General features: G+C 42.5%; 1 protein-coding gene across 3 annotated transcripts in view; it reads right to left on the bottom strand.

Moving 5' to 3' along the window:
* KCNB2 (potassium voltage-gated channel subfamily B member 2) overlaps window positions 1–13,636 on the bottom strand; it is a 239,864-nt gene that overhangs the window by 142,314 nt on the left and 83,914 nt on the right. For 2 of the 3 annotated variants that reach the window (XM_033155412.1, XM_033155411.1), the window contains exon 2: window positions 9,952–10,633. In XM_033155412.1, coding sequence (XP_033011303.1) covers window positions 9,952–10,530 — 579 coding nt within the window. In that variant the 5' untranslated portion in view covers window positions 10,531–10,633. Of the gene's footprint in view, window positions 1–9,951; window positions 10,634–11,993; window positions 12,013–13,636 lie in introns of those variants that run through there. The other variant, XM_033155413.1, reaches the window with a different exon arrangement.

The following is a 13,636-nucleotide window of genomic DNA, read 5'->3' as shown; positions in this document are numbered from 1 at the left end:
GCTAACTCGATTTTAGGAGAAGGTCAGGGGCTATGTTCTAATATAATACAGATGTCTTCTGTGTGCAGTCATTGTTTGTAGATTATCGACTTTTTCATTGTAACATTGAGCCATCATTTTAAGTGAGTTAGAATCATTTTCTCCAGGAGAACCAGACATGTCACTACAGCAAGGCTGATTGATCAACCTAATAAATTTAATTAAGCAAACTTAATGATGAGATTATAATGCTGTGCAACAAATCTGTCTAGAATTCCATCTCAAAGAGCCTGTTCCTATAGATGAACTTTATTTGTAATGGTGCAAGCCCAGGCTTCTTTGCTTGACTTTAAAGTCCAAAATTATTAATAGGAAAGGGTCAGAGCAGACCGCCCCCCTCACCATTTCTACCCATAATCTTACATTTGTCATTTCAGTTCACTGAAAATACTGCCTTGCATAATATTACATGAACCAGTGATGAGTTAAAGTGAGCATGGTAATAATGCAAGGATTGTCAGCTCTCTACCAAAAGAGCATCCAGGATTTGATTGTTGACATCCGGAACTGTGTTATTGTTACTCGGCTGACCTTGGGCTGGGTCTGGTGTGTCCTTTACTTCTGCTATTTTAAGCATCATCAAACCTTTGTGGTTGCATCAATTGGGTTGCAATGAAAGAAACTAAAACATGGAATTCTGAGTGGCAGTGTCCTCCCCAGTGCCTTGCAGTGAAATTCAATACAACTCAGGATGGAGGGAAAATTTCTTCTAAGAAACATTTTCTGCAGAATTTTGCTATGCTTAGACTGTTCTTTAGTTTTCTTCACACAGGAAAGAACAGAAAAGCTTAGATAATCCACACAGGTTTTAGGCTAGTGGCGTCAAAGAGTTTAGGTATTATCTTAGTGAAGGCAATGCCATTTTTGTCAAACACTACTGAGTAAACACAAACTGCATACAATTCCTTGTTTGAACAGGGTCAGCAACACAATTTTTATTAACTTCCATGGAATCAGCATTTCACTCTTGACAGTCATTGGAGATTTGTTAGAACCAGAACATTTCAATTCAAGCTCAGATTAGGCAAACTTTTTCCATTTTTGAAGATATTCCTGTCTGAGATACTGCCTTAGATCAGGCATTATATCCCAGATAGTCAAAACCATAGGAGCCAACTCATAGGAACCATAAAATGTTTGAGGGGCCCAGCCCAGCCCAAAAAAGTTGATGGTCATTGCCATTAAAATCGTGTGCATGCACTGCATCATGTGACTGATTATGTGGGGTGGGGCTTACCTGCTCCCACCCAGTATTTTATTCAAGTTGGCACCCTGGTTGAAACTGACCAACTTTCAGGAAACAACTAGAACTCACTCTATAGCCACATGCCTGTTTTATCACCCAGCTGCTACTGGTGGTGGTAGAGAATGTGAGGGTTGTGATAGGTCATTGTGGTGGGTTCTGTCCCCTGACTTTCTAGGATGGGAAGGGTTCAGTCTCTACACAGAACAGGTTGGCCATCCTTGGCCTAATGAAACAAACAGATCAAAACAACCTTTTCTTCACTATATATATTTCATACTGGTACCATTATCTATTTTTAAGGCCAATTCTTAACAGCTAACCTCATGCCTTAAGCAAAAATTTTCTATTACAGGCAAAATGGACGCATGCATACATCACATCCAATAGGGAATGCAGATTATTCTCCAACCAAATATTTTCAGTTAAGGGGACCATTTATAAATCAATGGCCAGATTCCTAGCTAAAATAAACTAAATAAGCTCTTTTAGATTCTAGAAGGTGTTATTTGGCCTTTAAAAATAAATAATGTGCAGCCCACAGTGACATAATTATCATCTTTTTGGATGTGGTTCACTAAAGCATTGGCCCTGCACAACCTCCATTCACTTCAATTGGGCTTGCGTGAGAGCAGCACTCTGCCTAAGAACAGATGGCATTATCCAATCAAACAGATCTTTCTGATAAGATGCTGTTTCCTCCCACAGCTGTGCAAGTCTCACATGCCCAGGCTTTAATATACCACAGTGGTGAGGTATGTGGAATAGTATGGTTTGCCTAACAAAATACTGATATGGAATAGGAGCTTCATTTCATAAATGTCACGCACTAACTGGTATAAACAACACACAAAGAGAGAGACAGAAACCTATCCAGCCACATAGCCTTTAGGGATTTGTCTGCCTAAGTGTGCTATTACATCATCATGCAGATAAGCCAGAGATCAGCATGCCAAACCCAGCACACAGGGACATCATATGGATTTACTGTGTTCCTAGGAAGTAGATTACAATCATAGGGAGAATGTCTAGATCTATGTTTGTGACAATGCAGCATGGTCAATATATATGCCACCTTCATTTCTATTCAGCACCTTGAGCATCTTATTTCTTAGCTGTTTCACAATAATCTCATGAGAATAACTAGCTGCTTGGAATGATGTGCAATGACATATTACAACTTGCTCCATAAAAGGCAGAAGAAAAAGGCATGCTTATTTATTTAGGCAACATATTGGAAATGAAAAGCACATTCATGGTGTACACAGTGATCTTCCTAGGTCACCTCCCATTTCAGTCTCTTACACTCTGGCAAAAGTAGTGCTATGAGGGCAGGACTTTGGGGCAGGAAATTAGTGATCCCAGTCAGTAAAATGAGTAGAAGGACCCCCAAACAGTGCTTTCCTCATTTTGAAGTAAATGGAGTCGTACACATTACTATCTCAATAAGGTCTTCCTGGTTAGCTCATTTGAGCTAAGAGGATAAAATAATCTAACTGCAGCAATGCACAGAAAAGCATAGGTAGTTTAGTTAACTAACAGTTTGAAAATACAAATTACATGTCCACGCAATATTCCAGAATGCTTGAATATATTTAAAAAATTGCCGCAGTCCAGGAAGTTCTTTTGAGGACACTCCATATCAGCCAGTCTTCTGCAAGCACAATTTGAGATCCCATCCTGGCTTATGGTGGAAAAGAACTGGTTGTAAAGATGGGAGACCCATGCAACCAAAGCCACCAAAGGATAACAGAAGTCAGGATGAAGAGCCCTGTTGCATCAAACCAATGGCCCGTCTAGCATAACATTTCCTCACAGTGCTCAGCTTCTGGAAAGGCCCCAGGGAACATATGAGGGCAATAGCTTTCTGTTGCCCCAGCAGCTGGTATTCAAGAGCATGCTGCTTCTGAACATGGAGGTTCTACAGAGCCATCATGACCGACTGGCGTCGGCAGACTTATCCCCCATGAATCAGTCTATTCTCCTTTTAAGATAATAGATTGTGGCAGCATCTTGTTGCAACAGCCACATATAATATTATTCAGGAGCTTAATAGACATTGAGTTTCCACTGCAGGGCTGGGTTAGCAAAAACAGGGGAAAGAGCTGGACTGACAAGCACTTGGCAGACCACAGAAGACATGGCTGGTCAGCTGTGTTTTAGACAGCAATCCAGGCTGTTCAGGCCTGTCCTAGGAGTATGTACAATCATGCCCATATCTTCCAGTGTAGCAAAAATACAGCTTCTCTGTAGCTCTATTCATAAAATATGATCAAACCAACAATCCTCTCTTCCTGGTGCATGACAGGAAATATCCCTTTCCTCTGTTTTTTTTTTTATGACTGGCGATCCTCACTTCTACAGCTGTTAGAAACCATTGATAGATTGTCTGAGTTTGGCTCCCTGTCCCTGGTGTTACCTTCACAAAGTAGCTGAGTTATGAAAAACTGTCAACAACTAACAGGTTCTTTTCAGTGGGTCCTTTCCTTGTTTTATTCAGTCTCCAGAATATTCAGCAATACTGTTGTAAAGGAGGTAGCCTATCATTCTAGATGTGAGCCAGAAAGAAGCCTTATGTATAATTCACCAAGGCACTGAAATGCCACTGAGGTAGGATAGGCCAAATACTGGGTTTCTCTCTTCTTCTTCTTCTTTGTAGCTATAATTGTGCCAGCTAAATATAATGCTGAATCATTAGTTACTCGATACCTTCCTCAGAAAGCACTGAAGGTAAATAATATTTTAATAATTGACTCACTCGTCCACATGCACAAGCTTTTAAAAACAAAATCAATTAGGAACTGACATTCTATTGCATTTCTTAATATACTTTCAGTGGAGCAAAGCAGTGAACTCACATAATTTTTTGCTTTCTGATAGTAAAGGATACTTTTATTATTACATTTTAATGACCAAGGATAAATATAGCAATTGGTTTTAAATTCAGGGGAGCTGCCAAGGTAGCCCTGTATGCTACTGTGCTGGCACCAGGATTTTGAAGGCCCTTGGGCATGGCACCATTCAATGCTACCCTGTCCTGGAAGAAGCAGAACATGCACACAGAGAATCCTTATAAGCTGCATCTGCTTTCCTTGCATACTCTGCATATTGCACATCCAAGTGGCAATGCTCCCATTCTTAGATCTATGGGCCTTCTGCTGTCTCGTGTACTGCTTTGGAAAGGAGGTGCGAGGGCTCTGGTAGGGTCCTAGAGCCCTCCAATCCCCTTCCCAAAGCTGGGAAAGCACTAACTAGGCTTTGGGAAGCAGAAGGGAGGACTTTAGTACCCTGCCAAAGCCTCATGCCTCCTTCCCAAAGCCCAGCACCTATTTTACAGGGCTCTGAGATGGTGCCCCTTGGCTCAGTGCCCATTGTGTGCATACTGCTCGCACAGCCCTAAATCTGCCCCGACTGCTTCGTTGTTGACTTGAATCAAATCTTCTGGAGGCCTTAACCTTTACACATACCAATGTCTATAAAAATACAGTGAATAGCAGGTTATGCGAATGAACAACACACACCATGAAGTCTTTCTGCGTATTAATAAGGGTGAAGGGTAATTACACTTTCTTTAATTGATTAGCAGCTAATAAATTAGGATGCTATTCCCAGGGGAGAAATCCTTAATTTGCAGCCAGTAAGTGGAGTTTTATAAAACAGATGTTCCAAATGAGAAGGACATATTGAAGCAATACCTTCAAACTCTTCCAATATAAAAGTACTTTAAAGGGAAAAGTATATACTTAAATTTCTCATCAACAGCTACTCTCATTGATCCACACATATGCATTGTAATCAAGGGGTGGAAACTTAACAGTAATTTCAAAATATGCAGGTCCAAAAGGTGTACACCATTTTTCACTCTGATTTAAGCACAATACATGCACTTAACTGGGCCAATGAGGTGGGGACGGGGACTTGCAACTGAGTCATTTGTGGGGAAATATTCTGCAAGCTATCTAACTGTCAAGAATTTTCAATTCAGTCAAATGCTGCCATTTGTACTATGATGTGCAGATCTCTAAATCATCCTGTAAATACATTTTTTTTCTTTGAAAAAGGAGTTTATAGAATCTGGTGTTAAGGACCCCCATGCCTCCGCTGAGAGGCATCACATTCCATCATGGTGAAATGAAAACTCAATCCTAAAACCTCAATTATGAGTGCAGCTTTGCTTCAGTGCATCCCCACTTCTGCCCTTTTGGCCCATAGCAGACAGAGAGCATCACGCACCATTGTATGTCAACCATATATTGCCAGGGAGATGATCCTATTTCAATGAATGTGGTGCAGGTTTCTATATGCCTACCATAAATAGGGATGGGGAAATTCAATTCAGTTTGCATTTAAAGTCAGGTTTATTAAATTCACAGTGTCTGAAACAATATGTGAACTGAAACACAGCTGTCTTAGACCGATTTCGGGCTGCTCCCCCTCCCCGCCACTCTGCCGCCTCCGGAGGGGGCGGAGAAGCCCGATTTCAGGCTGCTCCCCCCTCCTGCCGCTCTGCTGCCTCCAGAGGGGGCAGAGAAGCCCGATTTCGGGCTGCTCCCCCCTCCCGCGGCGCTCTGCCGCTGCCTGAGGGGGCGGAGAAGCCCAATTTCGGGCTGCTCCCCCCTCCCGCGGCGCTCTGCCGCTGCCTGAGGGGGCGGAGAAGCCCAATTTCGGGCTGCTCCCCCCTCCCGCGGCGCTCTGCCGCTGCCTGAGGGGGCGGAGAAGCCCAATTTCGGGCTGCTCCCCCCTCCCGCGGCGCTCTGCCGCTGGCGGAGCGGCACCGGGCGGTGGCGGGGGGCAGGCTGGCCAGCACCCCCTCCATTTTGGTGCCCTAGGCAATTGCCTAGTTCGCCTAAATGGACGCGCCGGCCCTGCTTCTGAGGCATGGTTGGTGGCAACATACAAGAGGACCTTCTCTGTGCAGGTGCCAACCCCATATGTGGAACTCTTTACCCCATGAGGGTGTTATATTTTATTGAGTAGCACAGGAAACTGCTTTATACTGCATCAAACTATTGGTCCATCTTACTTAGTATTGTGTACACAGTCTGACAGCAGTTTTCCAGAACTCTCTCAAAACCCTACCTGGAGATGCCAGAGGCTGAACCTGAGACCTTCTGCAAGCAAAGGCAATACTCTGCTACTGAAGTATATTTATCTTTAACATGCTTCCATTTGTTGTTGTTGTTGCATTTAGTTTATTGAGTGTTCAAGTTGGCTGTTTGTGATCTTGCTCTTTTATGCTGCTTGTAGCCTAGTAGCTGTGTTTTAATGATGGATTATTGTTATGTTTATGGTTCATTTTTATTTTGTAAGCTGCTTGAAGTGGGGTATTTATAAATTTGTGTATAAATATCAGATAAACATTCCAGTAGCAAAGGTTTGTTTTAGATGTGCAAGCCACCACACTACTTCTCCATCTCTTCTAGTGGTGAATTATTGGAGCAGATCAAAAAATTTGGTGACGTCCCTGAGATCAGTCCTAATATCTCTTTTGAGAGTACACTGAGCAGCATGTGTGGGAATATGTGCAAGCTCTCATAAATTGTATGCACAACACAGTGCAGTTTCCCCTCACTGTAAGCCAGTTAGACAGTAAGGAGGAGTCCAATACACCTTCCTAGTCAACATCTTTCTACTTTCTTCAAACAGTTGTAAGATTGCGTTTACATTTTAGTGACATTCCATCTTCACAGGAAATCCTGAGAACTGTGGTTCTGTGTGGATGGATCAAATTTCAACAGCATGCTCTTAGCATCCTTCACTACAATTCCTAGGGTTCTTTACTTTAAGAGCTGTTATGACAATGGAACGGACTCCCTCAGAAGGTGGTGGACTCTCCTTCATCACAGATTTGTAAACAAAGGTTGGATGGCCATCTGTCAGGAATTCTTTAGCTATGATTCGTACATAGCAGGGGGCTACACTACATGAGCATGGGGCCCCTGTCAATTCTACAATTGTATGGTTTGTGGTGCATACATATTGCAAATGTCAAAACCACTTTGCTCCGTAGATTGTAGTTCATGGATTGAACCCAACACTAGTCCTACTCAGTGGAGACCTATTGAAGTTAATGAAATAACCCAGGTCAATTAATTCCAATGGGTTTACTCTGAGTAAAATTTTGTTGCATACAATTTCCCAAAATGAGAGTAAGGATGGTGATATTGGGTGATGTCCAATGACACATGAGTAGAATGGGACTTCTCCTTTTCTCCCCCTTCCACCTCCCTGAATCCAGCAAATTTGCTCCATAAGGTCCTCCAAGGGAAGAGACAATCTATTCCACCAACAGGGTCCATTCCACTGGCAGATGGACACTACTAGATTTCATCAATGAAGTTGTATAAAAATAAAAGCATGTACTTTTCCGTACAATGATTATTTAATCCAAAGTAATTCCTGAGACAGAAGGCAGGCCAGCTGTATTCTGCAAACCTGACACCAGTAGGTTGAGGATCAGTGAGCCACAGAAAGCTTCTGATCTATCCCATGCTCTCTAAGGATGCAATGTGGCAGCTCAATGACATGCCCCATCTCCTCCAGACGGGTCTCTGGGATCTTGAACACACAGCTAGTTAGTGACACACTGCTGCTGGGATTCTGCCTCAGCGCAGGCGGCAGTTGCAATTCTGTTTGAACAGACAGAGCAAACACAGGCAGATCACGCACTACAAAAACAACTCAGGCACCTGTTGCTTCCAGATAATAGACTAAGAATCAGATGCATGGAGATACTGTACTACTGAACCAGAGGGGCAGAATGTGAGCTTTAAAGAGCTTTAAAGAAGAGCCACAATATATTCTAATGTGAGGAGTGCTTTCTTACGTATGTATAAATTAAATTAAGTCATGAAATAGGATTTGAAAATATTTTTGGGCCAGAACGGCGGATTATCCATTTGAGAGAAACACAAAAGCCTGAACTCATATAGTGCAGGGCGACTCCATTAAAGCCTGCAGGTCTAGTTTAGTATTTTGAGCTGCTATCAGAATATATGGCAATTTCAGCACTGTGCAGCTTTTGTTAGGCATATTCCCTAACATTTTTTGTGGTAAAATTTCATCAAATACATGAATAATCTTTGAGTGGATTCAGGAATTGGCTTGGATCCCGAGTTACCCTTCTGTTCATCAAAGGGCATTTGATCCAGTGGAAGTTCCTGCTGGGAGGAGTGAGGTGGGACAGGCAGTTGTTGCTAATTTCCACCATTGCCCTTGCTTTCCTGGGATTTTTGGCAATCATGGGAGACAGTGTGAAAAATTGTCCACCATCCTTACACTCAAAATGTGTCAGGATTCAAGCCTTGCTGAGGGGTGGGGTGGGGAATGGGCAAAGAAAGTAACTTGTGGGCCTTTGTTTTGTTTATTCAGTTTCCCCAAAACAGCCAAAATTGAGCCTTCTGCATTTTCCCCATCATGCATTGTATGGGGGTTTCTCCACATCTGGAACTCATGCATCTCATATAATGGAGGAGATATGTGAGCCCTCCTCCCCAAATGCTACAGAAAAAGCAAAAAAAGAGTATTGATTCACACACCCAAGATTTAATGTTCAAACCTTCCGCATATAATGAAAATATCCAGTTTTTGTTTACTTCCACACACAAATCAACCATAATATATTTATGTCTTTCACACATAGATTATATAACAGTGCACCCACAAACTAAAGCCAGTTTGGCAGAAGACATTCCCAAAGCAGCCTAGGTGGAAATAGGTGCTAGTTCATGCGTAGGCATATGAAATTTTAAAATTAGCAGCTGAGACAAACTTAGCAGCTGAGAGACAAATACCAAAAAGAAAGAAAGAAATTCCCAATTCTTCTATGGAATGTATAGTCAAGAGTAGTGGGAATCAAAAGTTATATTCTGACAATAAATGGTTAGTCTTCATTTTCAAAAATTGCCATTTCTTCAATGGCACATTGCCAATTAGTCTGCAATCCTATACCTACTTATTCGGGAGTAAGCCCCACAGACATCAATAGAACTTACTTCTGCATAGGCATCTACAGGATTGTTCTGTTAATTTCTCAGAAATAGCTTGGTGATGCATAATTATATAAACTGCACCCTACATTCCACCCAGCACCCAATAAAAAAATGAGAAAGAACAAAGCAAACTTATGCACATTTATGTGGAAGTAAGCCCTACTATGTTCAGTGGGATTTACTCCCAGGTAAGTGTGCATAAGATTGCAGTATTTCTAAAAGACACACACACACACCAAAAGCATTCCTAGGCACTGAGCATTAGTTTGACCAATGAATACTACCAGGATCCAGTTCCCCATAGACCCATACAGGGCAAGATAACCCTAATTTCTTTAATAGATCACAATTGCTTACTCTGCATGGAAGGAAACTTCCTGAGGTAGCCTGGCATAAATTATGGAGAAAATCAGTTGGAACAGAGAGTCTCAAAAGTACACCAGAGCACATGGGACTCACCACACAGTCCTTTGGATTTCTCCCACAGATGAAAAAACAGGAAAACTCACAAGCTAAGCCTATATTAGGCTGTAGGGTTTCTATTTTTTTAAAAAAAAAAAACTCACCTAAAATTGTTACCATAAATATTTCTGTGAATGTTATCAAGACATAACATGTAACACAAGCAAATATTCTAAACATTTTTGGTGACTCTTTAACCACCATCCATTATCCTACCTTTGCAGCAACTGATGAGTTAGGTTTCTCCAGCAAGTCCCATAGTTTTTTCCTTTTCTCTGGGCAGCAGGCATTGTCAAACTCTTCCCCTTCTCTTTCTCTCAGTGTCTCTGCCTCTCTCCTTAGCTCTTCATTCATTTGCTCTTTCTTCTGATGGTATCTTGCCTGGCAACAAGATTCTAAGTATATCTCATCAATCCCCCAGTAGTCTAGCTCTTGGCCAAAAGAGAGGGCACACATTTCCTCCATCATGTGTAGCTTCCCCGTCCTGTAGAAATTCAAAATGGAGGTGAAAGCACCCGGGTGTCTATCAAAGAAATATTCATTCTCACTGAGATTATAGTCATCACATACTTCTAGTAAGCATTCATTTGTGTTGCAGTCTCTAAGCTTCCCTAAGCGTGTTCGTGGAAGTCTATCTAAAGTCCTCCATAGAACTTCATGGTTGAGCCCCCCTACGTTGATTTTGACTCTCCTTGAACACGCTTTGCTCCGGATTATTTCCACTGGTTCTGGTGGAAGGGACTGGGTAGACCTTGAAGATTTTTTGTTTATCCCTGGAGGAGCCCTTTCGGCCATCCTGACAAGGAAGCAGCAGCAACGCCAGAGTCTTTAGGGGAGAAGCACAAGTAAGATTGGGTCAGGTTGGGTCCTCTTCAAATAGGGTCCTCCATTTCTGAAGCTGAAAGAAAAAGAAAGCCATGGCTTAGGATACTGTAAAATATTGTAGCAATTTACAATGCTGCAATGAAGGCAGAAGGTTTCACAGGAGGTTCCACCTTTGGTAGCATGCTTATGTGCTTATGGATGCTACACAAATTTTACAGTCGCTGTAGAATGTTATAGTAGCCCCAGCTGAGAACACATCATGAATGGCAAGTTGGAAGTTCTCAATTTCATGGTTCATTAATCCAATACTAATGGGGAATGAGGTTCTGTGGGTGTGTTCCTTCCACTACAAGGTTTGCATTACTGGATTGATATTTAAGCTCTACTGTAGCATATTTAGTTGGGGGAAATAATCAGCAGCCTTGTACCATATTTAGTTGGGGAAATAATCAGCAGCACTGGTGAAATTCTGCAACTTCCCCCTACCCACTGCAACCAGTATGTCTAAAGTCAAAAGCTTCCTACACAGTCCTTTGGTGAACTGTTTGTTTGCAAAGGCTCTGTGGGACTTCTGGGTGGGTGTGAGTGTGTGGGTGTGCGTGCGTGCGTGCGTATGCGCACATGCATTGGCTGCACAACTGAGTTCCCCATGGGGAACTTGATAGCACCACCATTCCCTGCAGAAAGCAGGGCTGAACTCACCACCATCAGATGGGGGCAGCAAATTCAATCCTGCTGGACTGGCTGCACAAAGGTCCCCACAGCGAACCAGATCATACAGTCAATCCCTGCAGAAAACATCTCTGCAAACTCTATGCTTGGTGCTTTGCTGAGCATAGCACTGACAAAGCCCCTTGTGCTGTTTTTGCCCGGCATCTAAAGATATTTAGTGATGGCGCCAGGCACGCCTCCCTGGGGGCAGCATTCCACAAATAGGGAGCCACTGTAAAAAAGACCCATTCTTGTGTTGCGTGCGTGCACTCTCAGACACGTGTCCCCATAAAATGTGCACTTCCTGTGGTATAAATGGCTAATTTGGAAGGTCCTCTTCTTCAGAAGGCATAAAATTTGAGGAATATTCCTTGTTTTTTGTCTTTGAAATACACACCTATCACAAATGTTTAGCTAATATCAGTTAGCTGAAAGAACCTTGGGCAAAATTACTTTACTTGTCCACACAAAAGAGTGCCCAGTTGTTTTGAAACACACAAATTAGGAAATAATTATGTTTCTTTTACTATGACAAGCCTTTTCTGTTTCATTATGTGAAGAAATAAATTCCATTCCTCTGAAGACTAGCACGGATTGCCCTTAATCAATAATGACAAGGAAATTGCTTTAAATCACATTTATCTTATATTTCTATTCAGAAGAATAGATAATTTATTTGCACTTGTGAGAACAGATGGAGAAAGCGATATTGCAAAACTCACTTATCTTCTTTGCAGTGAGCCATCAAATACAAATATCATTAGCAGCTTTATCATCACCTGCAATAATTGCAAAGTCATAAGTCACAAAGTTTCTGGCTTTTCATTTTTTAAAAGAATTTATCCATCAGCTCCGCATCTACCCTGAATTGCAAGGTAAAACAGGGTGATGCAGGGAAGGTTCCCATGTTGGACCGTGCCATTAATAGGACATATTGAGTCAGAACATGAGTTACTCTGTGGCCTCAGCTGTCCAAAAAACCAGATGACGGTTCCCAACCCTCCCACCCCGCTCCACCACACAGAAATGAAACCACACTGGATAGAGCTGAAGAGAATGTGGGAGAGAGGTGTGTGTACTATTTTGATGGACAGGTCTAGTTTTAATCACAATGAATTATTTTCCCAGAGCACTCCTGTCACAGTGATTTGGGTGTGGAATTTGGGTTCGGGATTAAAATTGAGTTTTTTTTATGCGGATCTATGGAGGCAGTGAGAGATTTCACTTTCTTGGGTTCCATGATCACTGCAGATGGTGACAGCAGTCACGAAATTAGAAGACGCCTGCTTCTTGGGAGAAAAGCAATGACAAACCTAGACAGCATCTTAAAAAGCAAAGACATCACCTTGCCGACAAAGGTCCGTATAGTTAAAGCTATGGTTTTTCCAGTAGTAATGTACGGAAGTGAGAGCTGGACCATCAAGAAGGCTGATCGCCGAAGAATTGATGCTTTTGAATTATGGTGCTGGAGGAGACTCTTGAGAGTCCCATGGACTGCAAGAAGATCAAACCTATCCATTCTCAAGGAAATCGGCCCTGAGTGCTCACTAGAAGGACAGATCCTGAAGTTGAGGCTCCAGTACTTTGGCCACCTCATGAGAAGAGAAGACTCCTTAGAAAAGACCCTGATGTTGGGAAAGATTGAGGGCACAAGGAGAAGGGGACGACAGAGGATGAGATGGTTGGACAGTATTCTCGAAGCTACTAACATGAGTTTGGCCAAACTGCGGGAGGCAGTGAAGGATAGGCGTGCCTGGCGTGCTCTGGTCCATGGGGTCACGAAGAGTCGGACACGACTGAACGACTGAACAACAACAAATGCCTTCCCCTGGGCAAGTAAATTGAGAGGTTTCCTTCTTCTAGGGAGAAGCTGTATCTCCAAAATTCCATGTTGTCTGGCAGAAGTCCACCTCCCATGAACAAACCTTGAGGTAACAGGGTGCTTATGGGGTGGTGGTACCATTTTTGACAACAGTCTTTCTTTGGGATCTATTATGGTTTCGCCCCACCTCCTCACCCCCAATGCAAGTCATTGTAAGTCCCCAGAAAAAGAAACTGTTTTCCCCAAAATCTCTGGTGCTGGTGATACTTCCCATACCCCAATATTTCCTGGAGAACCATGGACTCGTGCTCTTTTTGGCACTCCCACACCTATGATTCCTATTGCACCCACCCAAAGCAGTAAAGTCTGCCCTTGTAGGAGATTCATTTATCATTCTGAAATTTGGTAGCTTTCATCCCCCAAGAAAAGGTGACCAAGCCTCATAATTGCATCCAATTCTGGCAGAAAATGTGTTGTCCCGCATCGAAGTCAATGAATGTATTTTCCCACAATTTGGCAGTGGTTATAGAGATTCTAGAGATT

The sequence above is a fragment of the Lacerta agilis genome, chromosome 7, assembly GCF_009819535.1.
Source record: "Lacerta agilis isolate rLacAgi1 chromosome 7, rLacAgi1.pri, whole genome shotgun sequence".
In the NCBI taxonomy this organism is placed as follows: domain Eukaryota; kingdom Metazoa; phylum Chordata; class Lepidosauria; order Squamata; family Lacertidae; genus Lacerta; species Lacerta agilis.
This window is presented reverse-complemented; position numbering and strand designations above follow the sequence as displayed.